Below are 24959 nucleotides of genomic sequence, written 5' to 3'. Positions count from 1 at the left end.
TGTCCCTATTTTAATCTGAGGAATGCTGGAGGGTATGCAGTTGTAATGCCACATAATATTCCTAACTTGAAGGCTCTGCCCAATCTCCTCTTAACCGGAGATCAGCACCACTACTTCTAAGGGAAAATCCATCAATTAGATAAAGTCTCCAATCTCCCCTGCCTCCCCATTGAACTTTGCAAGTACATTTATAGCTGTGACTTTGCTTCCCTCTTGTGATACTGTTTGCTAAACTGCATGCATTTGTTCCTTCTTTTTATAGATTTTCCCCTTTCCTGTTAAGACTGTTGTTATTCCTCTATTCTCTGCTGCTCTAACATCACAGGAAACAGGAGGGGGTCTCAAGATCTGTAGGGCATCTAAAAGCGACAGAGGCCATAGTTCACCGATTCATTTTCATTTATTCATTTAACACTATATCAAATCATCAAACCTTCTAAGCAGGTTACATGAAATGTACATTAAAGTTCCCTATAAAATCAGAAGTTAACAATAAGTTAGCCAAAAAGAAAATATTCAAAATAAAATCAGCAGTATTAAAATTAGGTTTACATGTCTGGGCAGGTTTGCTTAAACAACAACACCCAAAAAGCTTTTAGCAGATGCTGAAAACGGGCATGCCTAATGGCAATGAATAGGGAGTTCCAAAGTGGAGGTGCCACTGGAGTGAAGAACTGATTCCTTGCAAGTGTGGAATGGACATTAGATGATTCTTGTGATGGTGCCGGTTCTGCAGACTGAAAAAGTCCAGTGGGCACTGGCGGAGGAAGAGGAGTGTGGGGGGAGTGCACCGCCCCCGGCAGCGCGATCCTGATGGGGTGCCATCGCGGCCACCCCACGCTGGGCGCCATGCCCCCAGGACGCATGCCAGCCTCATCCCTGCCTGCTCTCTCTCTCTCTCTCTCTCTCTCTCTCTCTCCCCCCCCCCCCCGTGCTGGAGCATGAAACTCCACCACTGCCAGTGGGCATAAATATGGGGTAAGGTGATCCAGCAAGTAAACTGGTCCCAAACTGTTAAGGGGTTTCTGCAGTCCAATCCAGAAGTAAGAGCAGCAGGATGTAACCCTCCCACCCATCAGCTGGTGAGTGGAGGAAGAAATAGTGTCCAAAAAGAGTGGCACCCACAACAATCAAAAGGTGCCCATAAGGCTTTAAAAGGTTGTCAGATCTTGCTATAGACTTCAGAGCTTATCCAGTGCTGTGTTTAATGTGTTTGGGTTATCCAGGCCCCTCCAGACTGGTGCTTGATTGTGGGCACAGTGTGCAGCAGCATACCCTTGACACAGTGATAGTGTCTTAGTGGCAGGCTTCTTTTTGTTCCATGATTCATCCCCGGTGCTGTCTGGAAGGGAACTGTAGCACAGCGAACATGGAACAGACAAGAATAAACCAGAACATTTGTGCCATAACACAGTAAAGGATTTCAGCAGGAAATTACAGGTTGCGTGACCACCCTAAAACATTTGCCCAGTGGCTGCCCACAAAGCCCACAACAAATCCTAGAAACAGTAGATTGCCCCTCATGGAATGACAGTTCCCACCACACTTATCAAACTACAGCTCCCAGTGTTTTTTGGGGGAAGAAATGTACTGTAAATGTGCTTCCAATGTTTTGTGTGGCCTAATTAGATCAGGGCTCCTTACAAATTCCACCTCCGACAGTCAGCCTGATTCCTCTCCTCTGGCACTTTCTTAACAGCCTTTCTCCCATTGTCATCTGCCGCAGCCTCGACACTCTCTCAGCTTTCGGACAGTGGGCAGACCCTCAGTGAGGACAGCGGTGTGGATATCGGGGACACAGAGCTCAGCGCCAAAGACAGGAGCCGGCCGCAGGGTCCCATAAAAAGCAAGAGCCCGCAGGAAGCACCACTGAAGGCTGACAGGCCCTTAGAGGCAGGCCCCAAACCGGTAAGACATCACTGGGTACCAGCCATGGGAAACAAAAGCAACATGTGGGGGAGGTCATTCCTGAGCCACTTTCAAAGGACCAGGCGAAGGGTTTGTATCCAATAGCAGAGTTGTATCCAAGGTCCCATATCTCTAGGCAGAAAAAGTCCCTCTGCTTAGTCTTCCTGGCCTTTGGCCAACTCCTTAATTGCTTCTGTGGGAAGCAATTGCTTCTGCATCAAACAGCACGTAGTCAAAAATCCCAACAGCCTCACTGGTCCACCTAGCTCAGTATTGCTGACAGGTGGCTGTCTCAGCTCCTGCTCCAAAACACATAAGCAGAGGCTCTAACTTGTAAGTGAGACAGAGGTTCTTTTTCAGAGGTGTACTTAGGGGTTGGCCCCCGCCAACGGCACAGGTCCAGAAGGGGTGCAAAAATAATGCCTTTTCACACTGGGTCGCAGTGGCTAGGAACCTCCTTCCCCACATGTCCTCACACTCCTCAGCCCCCTCTTCCACTGTTTCTATTCTTCTCCCAGCCTCCTATCCTGGGATTTCGTACCTTCCTCACCTCTTACACTGGGTTCTTCTCCAGTCTTCCAACACCTTCCTGTGTGTACAGTTTCCTCAGTAACCCAGAGTTGTTGTTGTTGTTGCTGTTTAGTCATTTAGTCGTGTCCGACTCTTCGTGATCCCATGGACCAGAGCACGCCAGGCACTCTTGTCTTCCACTGCCTCCCGCAGTTTGGTCAAACTCATGCTGGTAGCTTTGAGAACACGGTCCAACCATCTCGTCCTCTGTCATCCCCTTCTCCTTGTGCCCTCCATCTTTCCCAACATCAGGGTCTTTTCCAGGGAGTCTTCTCTTCTTATGAGGTGGCCAAAGTATTGGAGTCTCAGCTTCAGGATCTGTCCTTCCAGTGAGCACTCAGGGCTGATTTCCTTAAGAATAGAGAGGTGTGATCTTCTTGCAGTCCATGGGACTCTCAAGAGTCTCCTCCAGCACCATAATTCAAAAGCATAAATTCTTCGGCGATCAGCACTATATGATGGCGTTTAATTATCTATCCTGGCTTTTCTTTTATGGAGGTTGGGGTTACATATATGCCCCTGTCCTTGTTCTTAATTTAGATATCACTTCCTATGAGGCATCCCAACGTAACCAACAATACAATGGAAATGTTGATAAAACAGTTGCATATATAAAAGTAGCTGAAGCAATGCCAATTGAAGACTATTCCACGAGAGGGCAGCATAGCTCATGCTTTCTAAAAGGAGAAATGCTTTAGATTCAGGGGTCAGCAAACATTTTCAGCAGGGACCCTCAGACCTCGTGGGGGGGCCAGACTATATTTTTTTTGGGGGGGGGAAATACGAACGAATTCCTATGCCCCACAAATAACCCAGAGATCCATTTTAGATAAAAGCACACATTCTACTCATGTAAAAACATGCTGATTCCTGGACCGTCTGCGGGCCAGATTTAGAAGGCGATTGGGTGGGATATGGGCCTTAGTTTGCCTACCCATGATTTAGAACTTCTGAAAGTTCTAAAAGGAGAAATGTTGGAAGTTGTTGGGCTGGGAGGGGGTTCACAATTGAGTGACAGCTTCAGCTTTCCTCCCAAGCTCCTCCTAATCCTGGTTGGCCCTTTGTTTCTGGAGCACCATTCAAGGTGTAGTTGGCCACAATATTGTGTTTTAAAGTAAAGTCGTGAATCCTGAACTGGGGGAAGGGGGGCTAATTTATATTCAAATAGTAAAAAGGGAGCAAAAGCTTTGCAGGATTGGGTTAGAAAAAGTAAATAGTAACCCTGGGTTGTCATGCTCTTTTTCTCCTCCACCACAGCCAGGTCTCCTGGAACCAACATCCCACCTGATTCGGGTGACAAAAAGTGCCCCCACCCTGGGCATTGCCATTGAGGGAGGAGCCAACACTCGCCAGCCCTTGCCTCGTATTGTGACCATACAGGTAAGGGAGCTGGTGCCTGGTGCTCTCAGTCACTGGTAGGTACATCTCTTTCAGGGTCCGAAATGATTAGAAACGTATCAGATCAAGGCTGCATCCTGCGCTGAGTAGATGAGGAGGTTCCCCAGCTGTGGTCCGTGAACCACCAGCCCTTCATTCAGGAGGTCTGCAGCATGTCTATGTACTTGTGGTTGAAGATGAGAGCTGGCACACCCTATGCATTCAATATTCATATTGACTTTAGGCTACGTTTCTATTTCTTACCTTGGATTTCATGGTATTGCGTTTTGAATTCTGTAAGATGTAATAAAATGCAGTATACAAGAAATAAAAGAAGCACTGAAATACAATTAAAAATCATGCAGCATCTGGCATGGTGCTTTACGTTTGCTAAAGAGTCAGAAAAATAATTAAGTGGTCTGCCAAGACCCTTGGCAGTTTCCAAGTTGTGCTTCCATGGCGGCTCCAACCTTTTTAGGTCCGTGGGCATATTTAGGTTTTTGGAGCAAATGCATCCTCTCTGGTCATTTCTCTCTCTCCCCTCACCCTGGCTCAACATCCCTGCGCCAGCCGCTAAACACAGAAGGAAAAACTGCTGAGACACTCCTTAAAGAGGAGTGCAGACCTTCAGTATTCAACCCTACAGTACGTGAATGAATCCCACTGTGTTCAATGGAATTTACAGTGGATGCTCGGGTTGCGAACATGATCCATGCAGGAGGCACATTCACAACCCACAGCATTCGCAACCCACAGCGTCGCATCTGCGCATGCGTGGGTTGCGATTCAGCACTTCTGCACATGTGCAAAGCGCGATTTAGTGCTTCTGCGCATGCATGAGCACCGAAACCTGGAAGTAACCTGTTCCGGTACTTCCTGGTTTGGCATGGTGCACAACCCAAAAATGCGCAACCCGAAGCATCTGTAACCCGAGGTATGACTGTATAATGAATTTGATTGACTAAAATGTTCCCACAATTAATTGAGCAAAATACTTGTTGTTGTTTTTAAGTTCTGCATTATTGCTAATACAAGTATTTTATTTATTTATTTTAATCTCTTTATCAACCACCCAGTAACCACAGTTCTCTGAGTAATGTGCAAAATGAAATCGAAAGTCAATGTTACGATTGTTCAGGACAGCAAAACTCACAACAATATATCAGCTCATTCTGCCTCTTAATATCTTCTTTCTTTCTTCTGCTCCTGCTCCAGAGGGGAGGCTCTGCCCACAACTGTGGGAAGCTGAAGGTGGGCCATGTGATCCTGGAGGTGAATGGAGTGGCAATGCATGGGAAAGAGCACCGGGAAGCAGCTCGCATCATCGCCGAGGCATTTAAAGCGAAGGACAAGGACTGTGTTGATTTCCTAGTCACTGAGTTTAATGTCTCACTTTAGGGATAGGGCCCAGAAAGGTCCAAAAGCCAAATGCAAGTGAGAAACAAAGCAAGAACAAGGGTTCAAATAGACTGTCACGTGCATGTTAGCACACGTGCACTATCACAAGACCGAGATAACTCCCACCTGAAGCCCAGCAACACATGCACGCATGCCGCGCACAGAGCACATGCAGGATATATGCTTTGGGTTGTTGCACTGGTACTCAAAGCGGCTTCTCTGCTACCACTCCAAGACTGAGCCCGGCCGGGTGGTCTGTGGGAACAAAGAGCACATAGAGGAGAAACAAAGAGAGTCAGTCACCTCCTGATAATAGTTCTTTCCATAAACCATTCTCATCTGGTTGGTGAACTATGGCGTAGATGTCCCATCTCTGCCTATTTTGTCTCTGTGTTTGAATGACTTGGCCAGTCACTTGTCCAAGTACCTCGCCCCACGCTCTCTAGCTCTTCCATTGCTTGCACCGTACAGTAGCATTTTGCACCTGCTTCAGAGCACCTGTGGGTTGGGTGAGGGAAGAGCCCACCTCCACTTCTCGAGCAGTCCTAGAGGAGAGAGGGGCCTCCAGGAGGCACCATTTGTAATGCTTTGGGGTTTAACCTCTGTGACACACCTGGCGTGAGGTTCCTATACTCTGCCTTCCCACCCATTCACAGCCTGCCATGAACAATGCCTTGTAAATGGCCAGCAATGTCACTGTATTTATATATGAAAGAGCTTGTGCTTTTAATTTTTCAATAAATGAAACACGTTAGGAAATGACAACTTGTTTGATTGGTTATAACAGGGTGGGGAACCTCAGACCCAGGAGGCCAAATACAGGCCTCCAGCACTCTCTATTTAGTCCTCAGTGCTGTGGGTTAAACCACAGAGCCTAGGACTTGCTGATCAGAAGGTTGGCGGTTCGAATCCCCGCAATGGGGTGAGCTCCCGTTGCTCGGTCCCTGCTCCTGCCATCCTAGCAGTTCGAAAGCACGTCAAAGTGCAAGTAGATAAATAGGTAGCGCTCTGGCAGGAAGGTAAATGACATTTCTGTGCGCTGCTCTGGTTTGCCAGAAGTGGCTTAGGCATGCTGCTCACATGACCCGGAAGCTGTACGCCAGCTCCCTCGGCCAATAAAGCAAGATGAGCGCCGCAACCCCAGAGTCGGCCACGACTGGACCTAATGGTCAGGAGTCCCTTTACCTTACTCTCCCCAGACAACACCCTTCTTGAGTGTTTTTGCCTGGCTAGGATGTGTCCTTCAACTCTTGACAATACCTCTTGCTTGCCTGGATGGAGGATAGAGAGGGCTGTGTGCATATACAAACTACTGGTAGCCCATGGAACGAACCCACTTCTGCCTCTGGCCCCCGCCCATCACTGGCATGTCAAGGTTGCCCTTAAGGAAATGCAGACCCCAGGCTGAAGAATCTTCCCTGATAGAACTTGCCCTTATGAGGCAGTTACAAGGACCAAAGGTCTCTGTCTTCCCACAGCTCATTAAGTGTCCTCCTTCCCCTGTTCCTTCCCAAGCAATCTGAGGCTCGTCATCATCTTGTCTGCCTTTGCTCTGCCCTTTTCATACCTCTTCAGGTTCTGGGAGATGAAGGGGGATGATAGCTGGTCGCAGCAGGAGGGGGAAACAGCCTGGCTTCCTTACCAGCCTAACTCATCTCTGCCTCTTGACCTCCCTCCTCTCCTGCTGCAGCATCTGTCTCTGACTCTGGACTGCTTTCTGACTGCCTTTTCTGCTCATTTCCTGTTACCTCTTCAGCTTTCAACACCTTCTCCCAGTCTGCTCCCTTTTCTCCCTCTGACCATACATTGTCCCACCACCAATTCCCTGGTTCTGAGCCGCCTTCTCCTGGGGGTTCCCTTGGGGGTTCCCCAGCTGGTGCCTCACAAATCTACACCCAGCCAGTCCATGACAATATCAATACAGTGGTACCTCGGGTTAAGAACTTAATTCGTTCCGGAGGTCCATTCTTAAGCTGAAACTGTTCTTAACCTGAAGCACCACTTTAGCTAATGGGGCCTCCCGCTGCTGCCACGCTGCCACCGCACAATTTCTGTTCTCATCCTGAAGCAAAGGTCTTAACCCGAGGTACTATTTCTGGGTTAGCAGAGTCTGTAACCTGAAGCGTCTGTAACCCGAGGTACCACTGTACATTTAAAAGAACAAAATGCACACATCAGTGACTACTACATGCAACTCAAAAGATGGGCATCGTTTCTGTTTATTACCCCACAAATTCTACACAGTGAAAACCTTGGATTTTTCCAGCTCAGAAGATTCGCATTAGTGCAAACAAGCGAATGTTTATTTTTAGCTGCAGTTAAATGCACATTTTATAAAATCAGCTGAAAACAAGCTCCCCACCCTGTTCACCCACACAGCCTTCTCAGGTCATGAGGAGCAGAGATTGGCAAAAACTCCTAAATGCAGCACCCTATATGAAATAAAAGATGGTACAGAGGAGTTTTGCAAAAATGAGGTTCTTTTAGCTTTTATTGAAAAACAGTTTATCTTTTCAACTTTACAAAAACCTTAAGTAGGTTTTAGCAAACAAAAATATAAATGAAACAACATTTCTTCTGCTGCTGCTGCTACTCAGAGCAAACTATGTTGTTGTTTAGTCGTGTCCGACTCTTCGTGACCCCCTGGACCAGAGCACGCCAGGCACTCCTGTCTTCCACTGCCTCCCGCAGTTTGCTCAGACTCATGTTTGTAGTTTTGAGAACACTGTCCCACCATCTCGTCCTCTGTCGTCCCTATAGATGAACACACAAAAACAACACAAACCAAACACTGATACCATGAAATCTTTGATGGAGAAAGGAGGAAACTTGGTTTACACTAGGGTTGTAGGGTTACACTGGGCTGATGGGAGTTGTAGTCCAACAGCATCTGGAGGACCACAGTCCCGCCCAGCTCCACTTCGGGATTACTGTACTACTGTATGTGTTTTGCAAAATCCAGCGGGTGGGGAGAGTCCCCCACGTTCTGGCGAGGAAAAAAAAGCGGTTTTTTTTTTAACGCGTCGCTCTGCATGCATATTCAGCCCCGCCCCGATTTCCGACCAATCCCAATTTAGCAAGAACTGTCCCGCTTTTAGCAGTCATTGAATTTCATAGCGTACTCTGCTTCTTTGCTAACGGACGCGAGCGGATGTGGGAGGAGGAGCCTTGAGGGCGTATTATGCAGATAACCCACCAAGCCCGGCCTCTTCCATCCCTGACTATCTGCCTGCCCAGTATTGGAGGAGACTATTGTTAGCCGCCAAAGTTGCAACTCCAGGAAATTGACTAAAGGGGCCAAAGCGCTCTTTTCTCGCCCGCGAAGACGCAGCTGGAGGAAGAGAAGAACGGAAACTTTGTCGCGCGCGGAGAGCGGAAGGAAAAGCTGGTCTCTCCAGGTGAGTAGCCGGCTCTGGAGACCCCGCGTTTCGCGACTCTCAGGAAAGGACTCCGTGTAGGGAAGGGGCGCGTGAGAGATACTGTCTTTAAAAGAGGTGGGGAGGCAGCCCAGGATAAATCCCTGCCACCCACCCCCATCACTGAGAAATCATTCAGTGGCGCTTTGACCCCCCCATCTCCCCCCCTCGAGACCCGCTTTCTCTTTTCTTGAGAAAAAGAGGGAAAAAGTTGAGAACGTAGCCCCAATATGTCGCCAGTTGTTCATCTCTCCTCCTTTTCATGTTTATTTCAATTATGCCTGATTTTCCAGAAGGCTTAACTTAGAAAATGAAATAAAATCTTTCTCTTCGTAGCACATGTCGATGCTTGCTTACTCGGGAGTAAGTCCCGCTGTGTCGGTGGGATGTTACATCCAAGTTAAGGTTGGATGTGTCGGTGGGATGTTACATCCAAGTTAAGGTTGTGTGTAGGGTTGCAGACTTAACGAGTGATGCAGCGCTAAAACTACTAGCGTGTATGCAAAGCTAAGCGGGGTCTAGTGTGCTTTCAAACTGGATGGGGAACCTCGTGTTGAGATTCCTGCATTGCCGGGGGTTGGACTAGAGCACCCTCGAGGTCTCTTCCTACTCTGCAATTCTTCGAGGGTAAGGATTGTGCGCTGCCTTCTGTGTGTTGTTTCTCCCAAAGCGGGAGAAGAACCTGTTGTTGCTGTGGTTGCATCTTAAAGGGAAAAGGCATTGGCTGCAGGGAAGTTTTGTTAGTATCTGGCTACTTGCTAAGCAACCGAAGGGAACAGTCTAAGGCTGGTGAGCATGCACACGAAAGCTCATACCAAGAACTAACTTAGTTGGTCTTTAAGGTGCTACTGGGAGGATTTTTTTTATTTTGACTAAGGCTGGTGAGTTCATCTGCTTGCTTCTCTTTGAAAGAGTTTTTAGACTTTCCTTCTTAGTTCCAGGGGAAGTGGAAGAGGGGAAGGAAACCACTTAGTTACTGAGGCTGCAATGCTGCCTGTACACTTACCCAGGAGTAAGTCCCATGGAACTCAGTGGGATTTACTTCTAAGTAGCTATGCTACGACACCAGGCTTAGGTGTGTACGTTAAACTGAGCAACAGGGACCTTCCTAAATTCTCCCACATGACTGGGGGCAAAAGAGCTGTCTGCCCCCTTAAGAACATTGCACCTGCTGGATCAGGCCATCTAGCTGCTGGATCATCCCATCTAGCCCAGCATCCTGTTCTCACAGTGACCATCATGGGAAACCAGCAAGCAGGAATTGAGCACAAGAGCATTTTCCCCTCCTGTGGTTTGCAGCAACTGGTATTCAGAAACATTGCTGCCTCTGACCATGGAGGCAGAAAATACGTAGTCATCATGGCTAGTAACCATTGATAGCCTTCTCCATGAATTTTAAAGCCATGTAGTGGTTAAGAGCGGCAGACTTGTAGTCTGGTGAACCGTCACGTCTCTGCTCCTCCACATGCAGCTGCTGGGTGACCTTGGGCCAGTCACACTTCTATGAAGTCTCTCAGCCCCACTCACCTCACAGAGTGTTTGTTGTGGGGGAGGAAGGGAAAGGAGAATGTTAGCCACTTTGAGACTCCTTAGGGTAGTGATAAAGCGGGATATCAAATCCAAACTCCTCCTCCTCCTCCTCTTCTTCTTCTTCTTCTTCTTCTTCTTCTTCTTGGTGGCCACCACTGCCCCTTGTGGGTGTGAGTTCCATAGGTTAACTGTGCACTGCATGAAGAAGTACTTTAGTTTATCTGTTTTGAATCTTCCAGTATTCAGCTTCATTGATTATTCACAAGTTTTGTGTAATGGGGGGGGGGGACTTCTCTCAATCCACTTTCGCCATGCCATGCCATTACAGGAAATTCTAGGCTTCCTCTCTGATTTTCTTTTAAGGAGGTGGGGGCGTTGGCCAACAAATATCCAGCTTTATTAACGGTATTCAATATGCAACATAATAAACATTCCAGTTCCCCCTCCTCCTTTCAGAGGGAAGTTTTGGTTTACGCAGTAAGTCTACAGTAGTGTTATCCTAAATGGGTTGGACCTAAGTGAGTAGGGTCTGTCAACTGTAGTGGGTCTACTCTGGTTGCATCCAATGTTAGTCATACTCAGTGCATCTACTAAGAAGTAAGCAAACGAGTTATGTGGTCCTTTGCAGGGTATTGCTATTATTATTTTTTACACTATCCCTTTACCCCTAGAACAAATGTTGGCAGGGTGATTGCTGGCTCAATCAGAGATCCCAGTTTACAGATGGAAAGCTGAGAGTCTGACACATAACAGCAGCTTAAGTCAAAGGCTCATATCCTTTTCGCTGTAAAAAATAATAATTCTTAAGGCTATCTATGTAATAAATAAATAAATAAAATACATCAATCATACTTTCATGCTTTATAGAATTTGAGACTTGAAAGCTTCTCTGTTGCACCACTACCATCAACAACCAGAATGTTCTCATGAGTTGCTCAGCTAACAGAGTTTTTTGTCTTTGATCTAAAGCTCCAGTGAGTGACATTGCAAATTCTGGGTTCATTTATTACCTCCTGAGGTACATGTGTGTCTGTGTCTGTGGCTTTGCAGTATAACCTAGAGGTATCCAGATGGTACACAAACCATGTGAAACACAGCTGGGTACAGAAGAAAGGAAAAATTCTGTGTTATATAATGTTCTGACTCTACAGTCTCCCTCTCTCTCTCTCTCTCTCTCACACACACACATACCAGTTTCCTTGTTGTACTTTAGCCTGTTGTACTGTACCCAGCCTGTTGCCCTCCAAAAGTTGTTAGACTCCAACTCCCATCAGTCCCAATCAGCATGGTCAGTGACTGCAGATGTTGGGAGATGGAGTCCAGCAATATCTAGAGGGCCACAGGTTCCCATCTGCTCTGATTAAAGGGCTCATTTTCAAAGATTTGGTTTTTTAATCAAGCAAAATATTCCACATGCCAAGCAGAAGTTAAAATTATCAAGCCACCCACTTTGCAAAATTTATGTGATCTCAAGTCACGCAGCAAAGCTGTAAAGCTGACTTTTAAAACATTTCCTATCAGTTTCAAAAATGTTAAAAGCAAGTGACATCCTCACACTTAAGTTTAAGTTTGGAAGACCTTTTAGTTTCTATTTTTTATAAAATAATAAAAAATCCCATATGCTTGTTTTTAAAAGAAGAAGTAATCAGCTGAGTACAGAACTCAGGGCTGTTCTCAGGGCTGTCCTTGAGAACGGGGAGAGAGCTCTGCTTCTCAGCTCTCCCACGGCTGGAATGTCAATATTATGGCCAGCATACTGAATGAGTTGAATTCTGTGTGACAGAGTTTGATGCCTTATATATTATACTGTTTATGGATTTTGATGTTTTCCACACTGTATTTAATTTTTACTGCTTTATTGCTTTTTTTTTGTAAATCACTTGGGGATCTGTTCTGATGAAAATCAGTATGTAAGTACATAAATAATAATAAGTAAATAACTGACAAAATTTCCTCTGGATGGAGTGCAACTGGTTTAAAAATCCACTGGTTTAGAAATCAAAGATGAGTGATGGGTTGAAATTAAAATGTACTTCTCCACCTTAAGCTGCTTGCTTATTTATTTATTTATTTAACTAACTCAGTTGGTTAGAGCATGGTGCTGATAACACCAAAGTCGCAGGTTTGATTCCCAAATGGGACAGCAGCATATTCCTGCACTGCAGAGGGGTTGGACTAGATGATCCTTAGGCTACCTTCGAACTCTACAATTCTTTGATTTTATGATTCTAAAAAGTACACACCCCTTACATGACAGAAAATATCACAGTGGTCTATGGAGAATGATCTAAAACATTCATTTTAAAAACAGTGATAAATGCAAACATTAAAATCAATTATTTATTTAAAAATATCAAAATAATGAATGAAGCCAGTAATAGTTTTTTTGTTTTAAAAAACTAATATGTGTAATAAAAAATGTAGTGTTAAAATTGCTGCATGTTAAACTTTGATGCCTGGGGAGGTTTGTCAAAACACAAAACAGAAAATTCAGCAGGCGCTGAAAACAGTGCAGGGAATGTGCCTGCCTAACATTAATAACATTAATAGCAATATTTTAAGAGCGCAGAGATAATTCATGTCTGGATTTCATAAAACTTTCCTTGCCAAGAAATTGCAGCCACGTGTCTTAATCTTTAAGCACCATTCTTTGGAAGTGAGCCGGGCTGAGATCTTTGGGACTTAATCCTGTAATTGGTTGCATAATATGGTTTAACTCAAAGTCCCATCATTTTGGTACTTTGACCGTACAACCTGGAGGGGAAGGGTGGTCCACAATATGTCTATGATTCACTGTCACAGCATACCCTCCAAATGTTCCTATATAACTGAGGTAGGTAGGGAGTCTTTTTCAGCCCAAGAGCTGCATTCCCTTCTGGGCAACTTTTTCTGAGCCACATCACATCCCAGAGGTGGGCGGGGCCAGAGGCAAAAGTGGGTGGGGCAATTAAAATTTATCTTTCTACCCAGAAGAGTTCACTTCGGTGCTGCAGACACAGCAGGCTTGTTTGTTTTCATGTACATGTACATACAGTATAGGCACACATATGAACACACACACACACCTCTCTGTCCTCCATCGAGGCAAACAAAAATCAGTGTTATCTAGTTCAGGGGTCAGCAAACTTTTTCAGCAGGGGGACAGTCCACTGTCCCTCAGACCTTGGGGGGGGCAGACTATATTTTGGAAAAATAATAATGAATGAATTCCTGTGCCCCACAAATAACCCAGAGGTGCATTTTATATAAAAGCACACATTCTGCTCATGTGAAAACACGCTGATTCGCGGGCTGGATTTACAAGGCGATTGGGCCAGATCTAGCCCCCGGGCCGTAGTTTGCCTAACCATGATAGTCACTCGATATGTATATTAAGCTGTAACATGTTACTACACATTGCACATTACAGTAAGGTCAAAACACTCAGTTGCAAAGCAGAGCCAGTAGTGGACGTGACTGGGGAGGGGTGATGCTTGGAGACAGTTCCAAGGGCTGGTCAGAGGACCCCATTTGCCCCCGCTCCCAGACCTGAGGTTTACTATACAGTGGTACCTCGGGTTAGAGACACTTCAGGTTACAGACTCCACTAACCCAGAAATAGTACCTCAGGTTAAGAACTTTGCCTCAGGATAAGAACAGAAATTGTGCTCCGGCGGCAGTGGGAGGCCCCATTAGCTAAAGTGGTGCTTCAGGTTAAGAACAGTTTCAGGTTAAGAACGGATCTCCGGAATGAATTAAGCTCTTAACCTGAGGTACCACTGTATACAAACAGCCCTTATTTTCTGGTACTTGTCCCAGTTAAACCCACCAACAAGCCGGGATCACACATTCTCATGGTTTCCCAGGCTCATTTCCCTGGGAAGATGGACTGATAAACACTGTGAGGGGAACGTGCTTCTTCTAGCAGCTCTCTGCATCCCAGGATTCCTTTGGAGAGCCCACAACTTTTTAAAGTGATAATGATACAGTTTTAAACGTGCAGTGCAGATGAGGCCAAACAAACAACCTTCCAAAATACTGTATAAAGTAGGTAACATTTTTTTTTAAAAAAAAAGAATCCAGGAACAGAGGGGCACAGAATTGGGGAAACAGATGATTTCTTTCCCGTTTTGTGCCTCTTGGACATACTTGAGGAGGGAGGTGAGCAGCTGAACAGAGCGCTTAGGAGGGAGAGGAGTCTGTGGCTGGGGAAGATGAATAATCTGATTAGCAAAGCTGACTTCTCTAAACTGCAAGGGGCGGGGAGAAATGTAAGATTCCTCTTAACTGGCATTTTTCTATACAGTGCATGCTGGTAGCAGACAGAGGAACTCTCAGTAGTTGTTTAAAAGGACTTTCTTTGCTCAAAACGCAACTGGATTGATGCTTCATGTTCTGATAGCAAAATGTTTAAGTACTTGAGAGGGTGGGGAGCAGGGAGAGAAAGAAGCAGGGATCCTTCAGTAGAATGTGGGGAAACAATTTTTTTTTGTGTGCTGTTGTCTAAATTTGACAACTTCTTTTCAATATGGAGAAGGGTACAACGTACCTGCAAACTTCTTTATACATATTACATTGGAGTAACAATGGGCATAGTATTCAACATAGTTCAGGACATAACAAGTTGTTTTATACAGTCAGACCAATCGTCCATCTAGCTCAGGGGTTAGGAAACTTTTTCAGCAGGGGGCCGGTCCACTGTCCCTCAGACCTTGTGGGGGCCAGACTATTTTTTTTTTGGGGGGGATGAACGAATTCCTATGCTCCACAAATAACCCAGAGATGCATTTTAAATAAAAGGACACATTCTATTCATGTAAAAACACGCTGATTCCTGGACCTTCTGCGGGCTGGATTTAGAAGGCCATTGGGCCGGATTCAGCCCCCGGGCCTTAGGTTGCCTACCCATGTTCTAACTCATTACTGTTTACACTGGCTGGCAGTAGCTCTCCAGGGTTTTAGGCAGGGTCTCCCCCAGGCTTTGTGGAGATGACAGGGGTCAAACCATGGACCTTTTTGCATATATCTCAGATGCCCTGTCTGACCCATGGAGAGATGCTGCCAGTCAATGTAGACAATATTGATCTAGTTGGAGCAGTGGTCTGACTTATGTCATATTAGTCAGCTTATGTTCCGCCATTGGGATGCGGGTGGCACTGTGGGTTAAACCACAGAGCCTAGGGTTTGCCGATCAGAAGGTCGGCGGTTCGAATCCCCACGACAGGGTGAACTCCCGTTGTTCGATCCTTGTTCCTGCCAACCTAGCAGTTCAAAAGCACGTCAAAGTGCAAGTAGATAAATAGGTACCGCTTGGGCGGGAAGGTAAATGGCATTTCCGTGCGCTACTCTGGTTCGCCAGAAGCGGCTTAGTCCTGCTGGCCACATGACCCAGAAGCTGTACGCCGGATCCCTCGGCCAGTAAAGTGAGATGAGCGCCGCAACCCCAGAGTCGGTCACGACTGGACCTAATGGTCAGGGGTCCCTTTACCTTTATGTTCCTCCATGCTTCTGTTATGATTTGTCCTCTCATATTTGAATACTGCTTTAAAGGTGACATCAATAAATAGTGTTGGCTCAGATTTTGGAGGGTCTTTTAAGTAGGACATCTTCTGTAAGTCACCTCCCATCACCACCTTCAGTTATTCCACCTCCATCCATTGACACCAGGTCTTCCTCTTTCTCAGTGTAGGTGACATCTGCTTGCTTGTCAGAGAGCAAGCAGGCAGATGCAGCTACTCTTCCTCCACCTTCTCACCACCACCACTACTGATCTGCTTGCTTCCGCCCTCTGAAAGTAATAAGAGCCTGCTGAATCAGGCCAGTGGCACATCTAGTTCAGGACCCTGTTCTCATAGCGGCCAACCAGGTGGTTAGAGGAAGCCAACAGGCAGGCTCTTAAGTGCAACAGCCACTCTTTCCTACTGTACTTTCCAGCAACTTATATTCAGAAACATAGCCCAATGTGCTTTGGCTTTACATGCTATCCCTGGAACATAACCCCTGTGTGAGTTGAATCACCTGTATTTACTAAAGGCTTCAGATATAGATGACCTCATTCCTGCATCCCATGACCTCTGTGTAATGCATATTTTCCTGCCCTCACCAGAATTTAATTTAATTTAAATAAAATAATAATTTAACTTTTTTATAAAAAAATAATTTTAAAAAATCCAAATTGTTGCTTTAAAATGAAATTATAATGGTGATACTTAGGAGGCTGCTTCTTGCAACTGGTGCCTTCATTTCCACCAAGTTGTCCTATAACTGAGCCCTAAATACAGTTGTGTTTTTTTAGGATTGGCAGCCATAACTGCACCTGTTTGCTTGTACCACCCACCTTTATGAGTTGAAAAAAGAGAGAGAAAGATGTGCTTGGATATATCAGGAAGGGTGATCAAAGAATGTGAATGCACGCTGATGACTAATGAGAGTTAATGCACTCTTGCCACTTTGCCAGTTGCCCAGTGGCATGTGATACATTAGCAATGGATCAATTGCAAGTTAGATAAATAAATAGTGTCATCCTGGATAAATACGTTCTGTTTCTAGTTCAAGTCATTTTGTCTTGCTGCACTGCATTCTGTTTAGAGCGAGCTTTCTCAGTTTGATGTGTGAATGGAAGGGGATGCCATTTGAAGTGTCTGGGAGAAACTGACCCTCTCATAAGGACGTAAAGAAAGTCCTGCTGGATTAGACCCAAAAGTCCATCCCATCCCAGCTTCCCAAAGTAGGCAACAAGATGCTTTTGGGAACCCTACAAGGAGGACATGAAAGCTACCTCCCCTTCTTTCACCCACAAGTGATTGGTAACTAGAGATAGTCTGTCTTTCAATATGAATGGTCTATATCAGCGGCACAGGTGCTGGGTAGCCCCCAAGATGGGGGTGGGGGTACATGGCTCATCGCGTGATATTACACATATTTTCCAACACTGTTCAGGCTGGACCAGCATGGCCTAGTGGAAGACTGTGCTGGCCTGTGCAATGTTGGGAGATGCTTCTCAGGCTGGAGCAACCTTGCCTCCTCTGCAGCTTCAATTTTCAGGGGGCTGAGCCCCCTGCTAAGGAATATTGAGGGGGTTGATGACACCTCTGACCCCTAGAGTTGCCATGCCTGATCAGGGGTGGGAAACCTCAAGGCCAGAAGACAAATGTGGCCCTCGAGGCCTCTCTGTCTGCCCCTTGGAACTCTCCACAGTCTCACCCAGTTGCATTCCTCATTGACCCTCCTCAATGCCCTTCTTTGATTGGAGCAGGGGCACTTGCCCAATCCTCAGTTTCCTTGGTCTAGCACACCAGCATCTGTTCATTTTTTGCTCTGGGGTTAATAACAGTTTTGGTGAAGAGGGGCAATTAAAGGGGGAGTTGGGCTTAAAAAGGCTCCCCATCACCATTCTATATAGTTGGCACTGAGCATGCTAAATCCCATTCCTGGGTTTGTGTTGTGTGTGTGGGGGGTATTCTTTGTATTTCTACAAATCTTGGGGTTTCTCTAAGCTCCCCTCCTCTGCATGGATGGTGTTGCTTTGCCTACAATAGCAAGGACACAGGTCTCTAACGTCAGAAATAAAAGGTGATGATGGGACCGCCAATGAATGTGACTCTTAAGAAAATTAACCCCCTTAGCGAATACAGGTGTACGTGTGTTCATGCCTCTTTTGATTGGTTTTTATTACATTTATATCTCATCTCTCCTCTAAGACTGCATACTTGGTTCTCCTCCTCCACATTTTATTCCTCACAACAACCTTAGGCTGGATCAGCCCCAAATGTCCATGTAGATCTCCCTCCCACAGGTGGCTAACTTAGGTTCCAGTTAACTTAAGAAGAGCCCTGATGGATCAAGCTGATGATCCAACTAATCTACAGTGGCCAACCAGTTGCCTCAATAGGAAAACTGCCAACAGGACCTGACTGCAACAGCATCTCTTCCCATTTGTGGTTCCCAGCAACTGGGAAAGTCCACAAGCCCAGTGTGAGTGCAACAGCCTTCTGCTGCTGTTCTGGCCTAGCCACTGGTGCTTCAAGGTGCTCCTGTTTCTGAACCAGGAGGCTGCATAAAGCAATCATCTGGTAGCCAGTCAAGGAAGAGTGGTCATCAACCCTCCTCCATCCCTGATTGATAATCTGCTAGCTTTTGTCTCTGCCTACTGGCTGAGCATCTACTGCCAATGAGTTTATCTCTGCCTGCCAGCCTGTTTTTTCTTTTGTCTTGATTCTGAGTTGGGGCAAATCTGGAATGGTATTTTTAATGACTGCCCCCCCAACCTTGCTGTAAGAAAATTTGCCATTCAACAGATCCAATTCCCCTTAGCACATATAATTGATTAAGCAACTATCTGGGATGTTGAATTGCAATGCCATGTGAGTGAAATGACCAAGTACCCAGAAATCAAAGATAATGGGAGGGGGTTTACTTCAGTGAGGTATATATCCAAGCTAGACATACCCAAATTTAGAAGATCTTTTACCCTTGCCAGATTCAATGTCCTACCATCTGCATTAGTGCAAGGCAGATTTGAAGGTAAACCATATTCAGAGAGAATACAGTGGTACCTCGGGTTACATACGCTTCAGCTTATTGAGGAGATTTCACCCCTCCCATATCCAAGAATCTGCTGATGTTCTCTGCTGATTCTCCAGAGAGGAGGGGGCGGTTTCTGCTCTCTACTTATTCCGCTCCAGCCTCACATCAAAGAGAGAGAGAGAGACTGAGTGTTAGAGAGAGATCGTGTGTAAAGATAAGGTTGCTGCTAAGAGCAGCTGCAGACATTCAGTGCAGTTCAGCATTTTTGCTTAGACCTCAGTTAGCTCTGTACATAGTTGTGTATTATAGTTGTAGATAGAATAAAAGAAGATATTCTACAGAGCTGCTCTCCGAGTCGTTTATGCTCTGTTATACTCTGCTGCACTCTGCTGTACGACGACTGTCTTCTTGTTGGAGTGAATCTGGTGCTCACAACTCTAAGAAGAAGAAGAAGAAGAGTTTGGATTTGATATCCCACCTTTCACTCCCCTTCAGGCGTCTCAAAGCGGCTAACATTCTCCTTTCCCTTCCTCCCCCACAACAAACACTCTGTGAGGTGAGTGGGGCTGAGAGACTTCACAGAAGTGTGACTGGCCCAAGGTCACCCAGCAGCTGCATGTGGAGGAGCGGAGACGTGAACCCGGTTTCCCAGATTACGTGACTACCGCTCTTAACCACTACACCACACTGGCTCTCAGTGAGTCCACAGCACTTTGACCAGTTCCTGTGCAGAAGGTGGTCTCTGGAAGTGCTACCCAGCTCGCCTAGCGATGCTGACAGTTACACACTCCACTAACCCAGAAATAGTGCTTCAGGTTAAGAACTTTGCTTCAGGATAAGAACAGAAATCAGGCTCTGGCAGCGCGGCGGCAGTGGGAGGCCCCATTAGCTAAAGTGGTGCTTCAGGTTAAGAACAGTTTCAGGTTAAGAACGGACCTCCGGAAGGAATTAAGTACTTAACCCGAGGTACCACTGTATGTCCATGTGGTTTGAAGGAAGTTGAAACTATTACTCATGTAATATGTTGTTATTACTATAGGAACATATGTTTGGTATTTATCACTCCAATCATGCAATGAACCCCAAGCAGATCTGATGACCACTACTTAAAACATCTAATAGAGGACCGGGAACCAGAGATTACCTTAAAAGTGGCCAAATTTTGTGCTGCTGCTATAAAACTAAAGAGACAAGCTCTGAATGTATCTAATGGCCAATGTCTTAACATGCATATTTTAAATTAGTAGCTAAGGTCTTAACCTACATATTTTAACGGTTTTATATCCATATTATTTAGTGTGCTCTAGCTTATAGAGTTTAATTTTAACCTATGTATATTTACATGTTCTCTATAATTGTATATGTCCGTATTTCTGGTCTGTGACCATAATAAATTGATTCATTCAGTTTCATTCAAATTATTGATTTCAGCCTTATAGTTAAAAAGCCTCTGCTGTTACTGACAAAGGTTTTGTACCTTTCTGTTAAGTCTTAACATTTAAGAGATGCAGAGGCAGCTTCATGTTCCAAGGGTCCCAGTTCCAAGTGGCATGTTCTGTAAAAAAAATCTGTACGTTTTCTAATCCTTATGATTATAGGCTTGGAAATGTCTGGGCAATGTCATCTGAAGTGTCAGAAGCTGGCGGAATTTCTGAATAAACTTTTTATTGGCCAAAGGGTTGGGCTTCTTTACCTTTCTCCGTGACTAGAAAAATCAGAATTAAATGATGCAATGTATTAATTCCCAAAATTTCAAAACCAAAAAGTAGTGGTGGCTGGTCTACTGGGGCTAATGAGCCCCACCACCCTCAGTCTGCTCTCAGCCAGCCTTCACCTGCCTGTCTCCTCACTTATAAGCATTCAGGGGGTGGCTCTGCCTGCCATTTAAAAGCTCACGCTAAAATATTAACAAGGCATCCCCAAAAGGGGAAAAAAGTGGGAGTTATCATTTACTGGGGGAGAGAACCAGCAAAAGGGAATAATGGGCGCAGATAAAGTAGCTTGAATAAGCTGTTCAAAAAGAAAAGAAATCCTATATAAATTCCCTCTGTGTCTTAAGTTTAGAGTAAGCAAATGGTAACCAACAGTAACATGATACCAAAATAGTACCCTCCACATACGAATGGGAGATATCAGTAGGCTTAGCGGGGAAGTCGGACCCCCAAGCTGATCACTAGTACCAAAACATCTCTAGCAGAATATCAAAGGAGTAGGGGACACAGCCAGATGGCCCAGTAAGGGCAGAGCCATGCTTAGCCACCATAGAATACTGACTGGGTTTTGGGGGGCAGAGGGGGGGTGCAGAATGAAAAATTGACTGGGATGGGAATGGAAAGAAATATAGTGGAAGACAACATGGCTGGATGGCAGCCTCAAGAGGAACACTCCCTGCAGTAGAATCTTGCTGCAAGTCTCACATCTACAAATATGTATAACTTTAAATAATCGATAAAAGGTACAGGAGTAAACAGTTTTGTAAACATGGGATTGTTGTTTTTTAATAGTACAGTGATACCTTGGTTCTCAAACAACTTGGTACTCAAACAACTTGGAACCCAAACACTGCAAACCCAGAAGTAAGTGTTCGGGTTTGCAAACTTTTTTTTGGAAGCTGAACGTGCTCTGTTTTGAGTATTACACTAACGATTTGAGTGTCACACTTCCGTTTTCAGTGTTACGCTGAGGTCTGTCTGTTTTTGCTATTTATTTTGTGTTTTTGCGGCTCTTTTTCTTTTGTTTTTGTGACTGTGTGGCACCTACTTCAGCTACTGATTGATTGATTGTGTGACTGCAATACATTGTTTTTTGCTTTCATTTTATGGATCAATGGTCTTGTTAGATAGTAAAATTCATGTTAAATGGCTGTTTCAGGGGTTGTTTTTTAAAAGTCTGGAATAGATTAATCCATTCTGCATTGCTTTCTATGGGAAAGTGTGCCTTGGTTTTGGAACGCTTTGGTTTTGGAACGGACTTCTGGAACAGGTTAAGTTTGAGAACCAAGGTACCACTGTATGCAATTTATCATAACGATGCATTCTTGGGCATGTTTTCTTGGAACTAAATTCCACTGCTTGTCACAGACCTTTCTTTTGAGAAAACAGAAGGTGGTGTGGCTCAGTGGTAGAGCATTTGCTTTGCATGCAAAAAGATCCCAGGTTCAGTCCCCCAGCATCTCCAAGTAGGGCTGGGAAGCACTCAAGCCTGAAATCTTGGAGAGCTGTTGGCAGCCAGTGTTAACAGTACTGAGCAAGGTGGACTAGTGGTCTGACTAGTGTTATAAGGAACCTTCCTGTGTTCCTAAAACGGGATTATACTGTAAGCACAATTCAGCTGGTAGTAAACTTTGCATGAGAAAAGTGGATAAGGAGCAGTTTTTTTAAAAAATAAATAAATAAATCTGCAGCCTAAGGAAGTACATCTTTAGCTGTACTGGGCGGAGATTTTGCTTTAAGGCATGTTTTGGTCTTGTAATATTAGTCCCATCACATGTTGTTTTGAGCTGACCATTGCTGCAATCAGAAAAGTTGTAAACTGAGATAGACCAGCTGTCTCTTAAGAAAGAACAATGTGCTGTGACCAGGATTGGGGTGCTGGGGGTGGATCTTATAGAAAGGTCCCTTCTAAACATCTGTTTTATTGTGCATTCATGATTATTTGTGGTCATGATGGTATTGGGGCATCTATATGCAATCCTGTTCCAATATTGTTTATGCCTACAGATGTTTCAGGACTATTTCATTTCTAGTCAGGCATTGCCCCATAGTTTCCAGTGGAAACTCCATAACTTTTTATGCCACAAATCACAAAGAGTGTCCCTCTCAACAGTGATAATGTGGTAACATTGGAGAAGCACTGCAGAACAAAAGTGGAATGATGCATGGAAAGTCCAGTATAAATCAATGGCTAATACACTGTTATTTTTTCAGTTACGTGTTGTGAAATATACTCACAAACCAACAATTACCCACCATTCTGGAGGGAACCACAGATCTTTCATTGGCACCCCTACCTTTGTCCTTTCTGCAGAATCCCTTCTGCAGGGCTGATGTGCTTGTGGTTTTGCTATAATGTTTTTGGAGATTGGCAAGCAATGCAGAAAACAGAAACAGCAGGAGAGGCCCAACTGAGGAAGTGAGATGGTGCAATAGAAATGAAATAACTCAAAAAAAGTTGATGAGATCATGTGGGTAGCAAACAGCCTGTCTACAACTTTTTCTGTTTTTTTGTCCTGTAAAGTTTTGGGGTTTTTTGCAAAATCATTTATTGCCTGCCCCATCCTCAGGCCTTGTTAAGAATCATTTGCATTTATATAAAAGCATTTCAGAAACAGGTAGTCCTTTGCGTACATCAGAGGGGAATGTTTTTTTCAGCCTGAGGGCTGTATTACCTTTCAGGAAACCTTACTGGGAGCCATGTTCCAGGGCTAGGAACGGCCAGAGGCAAAAGCAGACAGAGCCACAGATGTAAAGTTCAGTAGACTTCTAGCCACAATGGCTATTTTCTACTTTCACTGTTGGGAGCAATTGGCCTCTTAGCATCAACTGCTGGGGTTCACAGGTGGGGAGAGACATGTTGCACTATGGCCCTGCTTACGAGCTATCCACAAGCATCAGGTTGGCCACTGTGAGAACAGGATGATGGGCTAGATGTCCTGGTTCCTCTGATCTCTTCTTATACCCCCAACACCTCTGTATTGCCTGGAATTGCAAGTGGGCTGTTAGGCTCAAGTCCTGTTTTTGGGCTTCCCACAAGCATCTGGTTGGCCACTGTGAGAAAAGGTTAGTGAACTAACTAGATGGGTCATTGGCCTGATCCAGAAGACTCATCTTATGTTCTTTTTGGGACCTCTGCCTGTACAAAGCTCTGTGTGTTGAATGAAAAATAGAAGTAGGACTTGCAGCTTGTGAGTACAGTTCTAGGTGTAATTTAGGGCGGGACACGGGTGGTGCTGTGGGTTAAACCACAGAGCCTAGGACTTGCTGATCAGAAGGTCAGCGGTTCGAATCCCCATGATGGGGTGACCTCCCGTTGCTCGGTCCCAGCTCCTGACAACCTAGCAGTTCAAAAGCACATCAAAGTGCAAATAGATAAATAGGAACCGCTCCGGCGGGAAGGTAAACGGCATTTCCGTGCGCTGCTCTGGTTCTCCAGAAGCAGCTTAGTCACGCTGGCCACATGACCCGGAAGCTGTATGCCGGCTCCCTCGGCCAATAAAGCGATATGAGCACTGCAACCCCAGAGTCGGCCACGACTGAACCTAATGGTCAGGGGTCCCTTTAAGCAAAAGTGGAGAAGGCTACTGGAAGTCTCATGTAAATTTAGGACAGAGGAAAATGCTATTATAATCTGAAGACCCCACCTGGAACAGAGGCAGGTCTCAGCTTCTGTGCAGATTTCTTAAAGGTTGTTCCCAGTCCAAGCATTGCATGCCAGCATTCTCTGTGACATCAGAAAAAACCATGTCTTTCAACCTTAAGAATTGCCCTCCTGCATCAGGGTAAAGGGCTCATCTATTTCAGAATTCTGCTTCCCACAGTGGGCCAGTCAGATATTTTCAAGGCATGAAAGCAACAGCCCTCACACGTCGCTTACCTATTTAGCAACTGGTGTCTTCATGATCAGAGGCTGCAGGAGCAGCTGTTGTGGCTCAGTCAGGTCTGACTGTGGCTCGGTCACAGTCTGAGCTGACTGTGGAAGATTGGGAGACATTTGCACCTGAGATGGTTGTAGAACAATGAGAGGAACCTCCCAGATAACCAGAGCTGGTAGGGCCATTCCCTGGACCCTCCTGGGTACCTTCCCCATCCCCTGAAGCTCCAGATGCCTCCCACTGCGCATCACCAGGAGGGAGGCTGTAGTATGGAGGGAGTGCCCATCTTCAGGCCAGAGGGTTGGCCCTCTGAAGTTCTCTCAAGGGAGTGGAGCCTGGAAGAGGGAGGCATTAAAGGCCTCCATCTGCTCTCAAGCTTTGTGTAAGCAAGCTGCTCATTTGGAGCTGTCCATGGTCTTCCAGCCTTGGTGCTTTTCCTTTCGGTTCCAGTGTCAGACCACAACATGACAGGTGTTCAGATACCTTGCCTAGGGACATAAGGGTTCCATATGGGCACCACAGCTAGCGGCCTTTGATAAACCCATTCTTCATGAATTTGTCACATTCCCTATTGAAAGCGAAAAAGCTCGACAAGAGGAGCATTACGGAACACCACTTAGGTTTCCAGCTTTTCTTTTCATTAACATCATAAGCAGAGGAGCAAT

At 45.4% G+C, this 24959-nt stretch overlaps 2 protein-coding genes across 5 annotated transcripts in view; both read left to right on the top strand.

The window, feature by feature from the left end:
- Positions 1–6006, top strand: part of WHRN (whirlin) — a 121416-nt gene extending 115410 nt beyond the window's left edge. For 3 of the 4 annotated variants that reach the window (XM_082208859.1, XM_082208858.1, XM_082208856.1), the window contains 3 exons: positions 1700–1908; positions 3736–3858; positions 5071–6006. In XM_082208859.1, coding sequence (XP_082064985.1) covers positions 1700–1908; positions 3736–3858; positions 5071–5253 — 515 coding nt within the window. In that variant the 3' untranslated portion in view covers positions 5254–6006. The remainder of the gene's footprint in view (positions 1–1699; positions 1909–3735; positions 3859–5070) is intronic. The other variant, XM_082208857.1, reaches the window with a different exon arrangement.
- Positions 6007–8415: 2409 nt separating this feature from the next.
- The window catches only part of AKNA (AT-hook transcription factor), a 64213-nt gene continuing 47669 nt past the window's right edge, over positions 8416–24959 (top strand). Inside the window, exon 1 of the mRNA XM_082209040.1 lies at positions 8416–8651. The gene's annotated coding sequence lies outside the window, so the exon portion shown is untranslated. The remainder of the gene's footprint in view (positions 8652–24959) is intronic.

Source organism: Podarcis vaucheri (genome assembly GCF_965113315.1).
Source record: "Podarcis vaucheri genome assembly, chromosome: Z".
Lineage (NCBI taxonomy): Eukaryota > Metazoa > Chordata > Lepidosauria > Squamata > Lacertidae > Podarcis > Podarcis vaucheri.
This window is presented reverse-complemented; position numbering and strand designations above follow the sequence as displayed.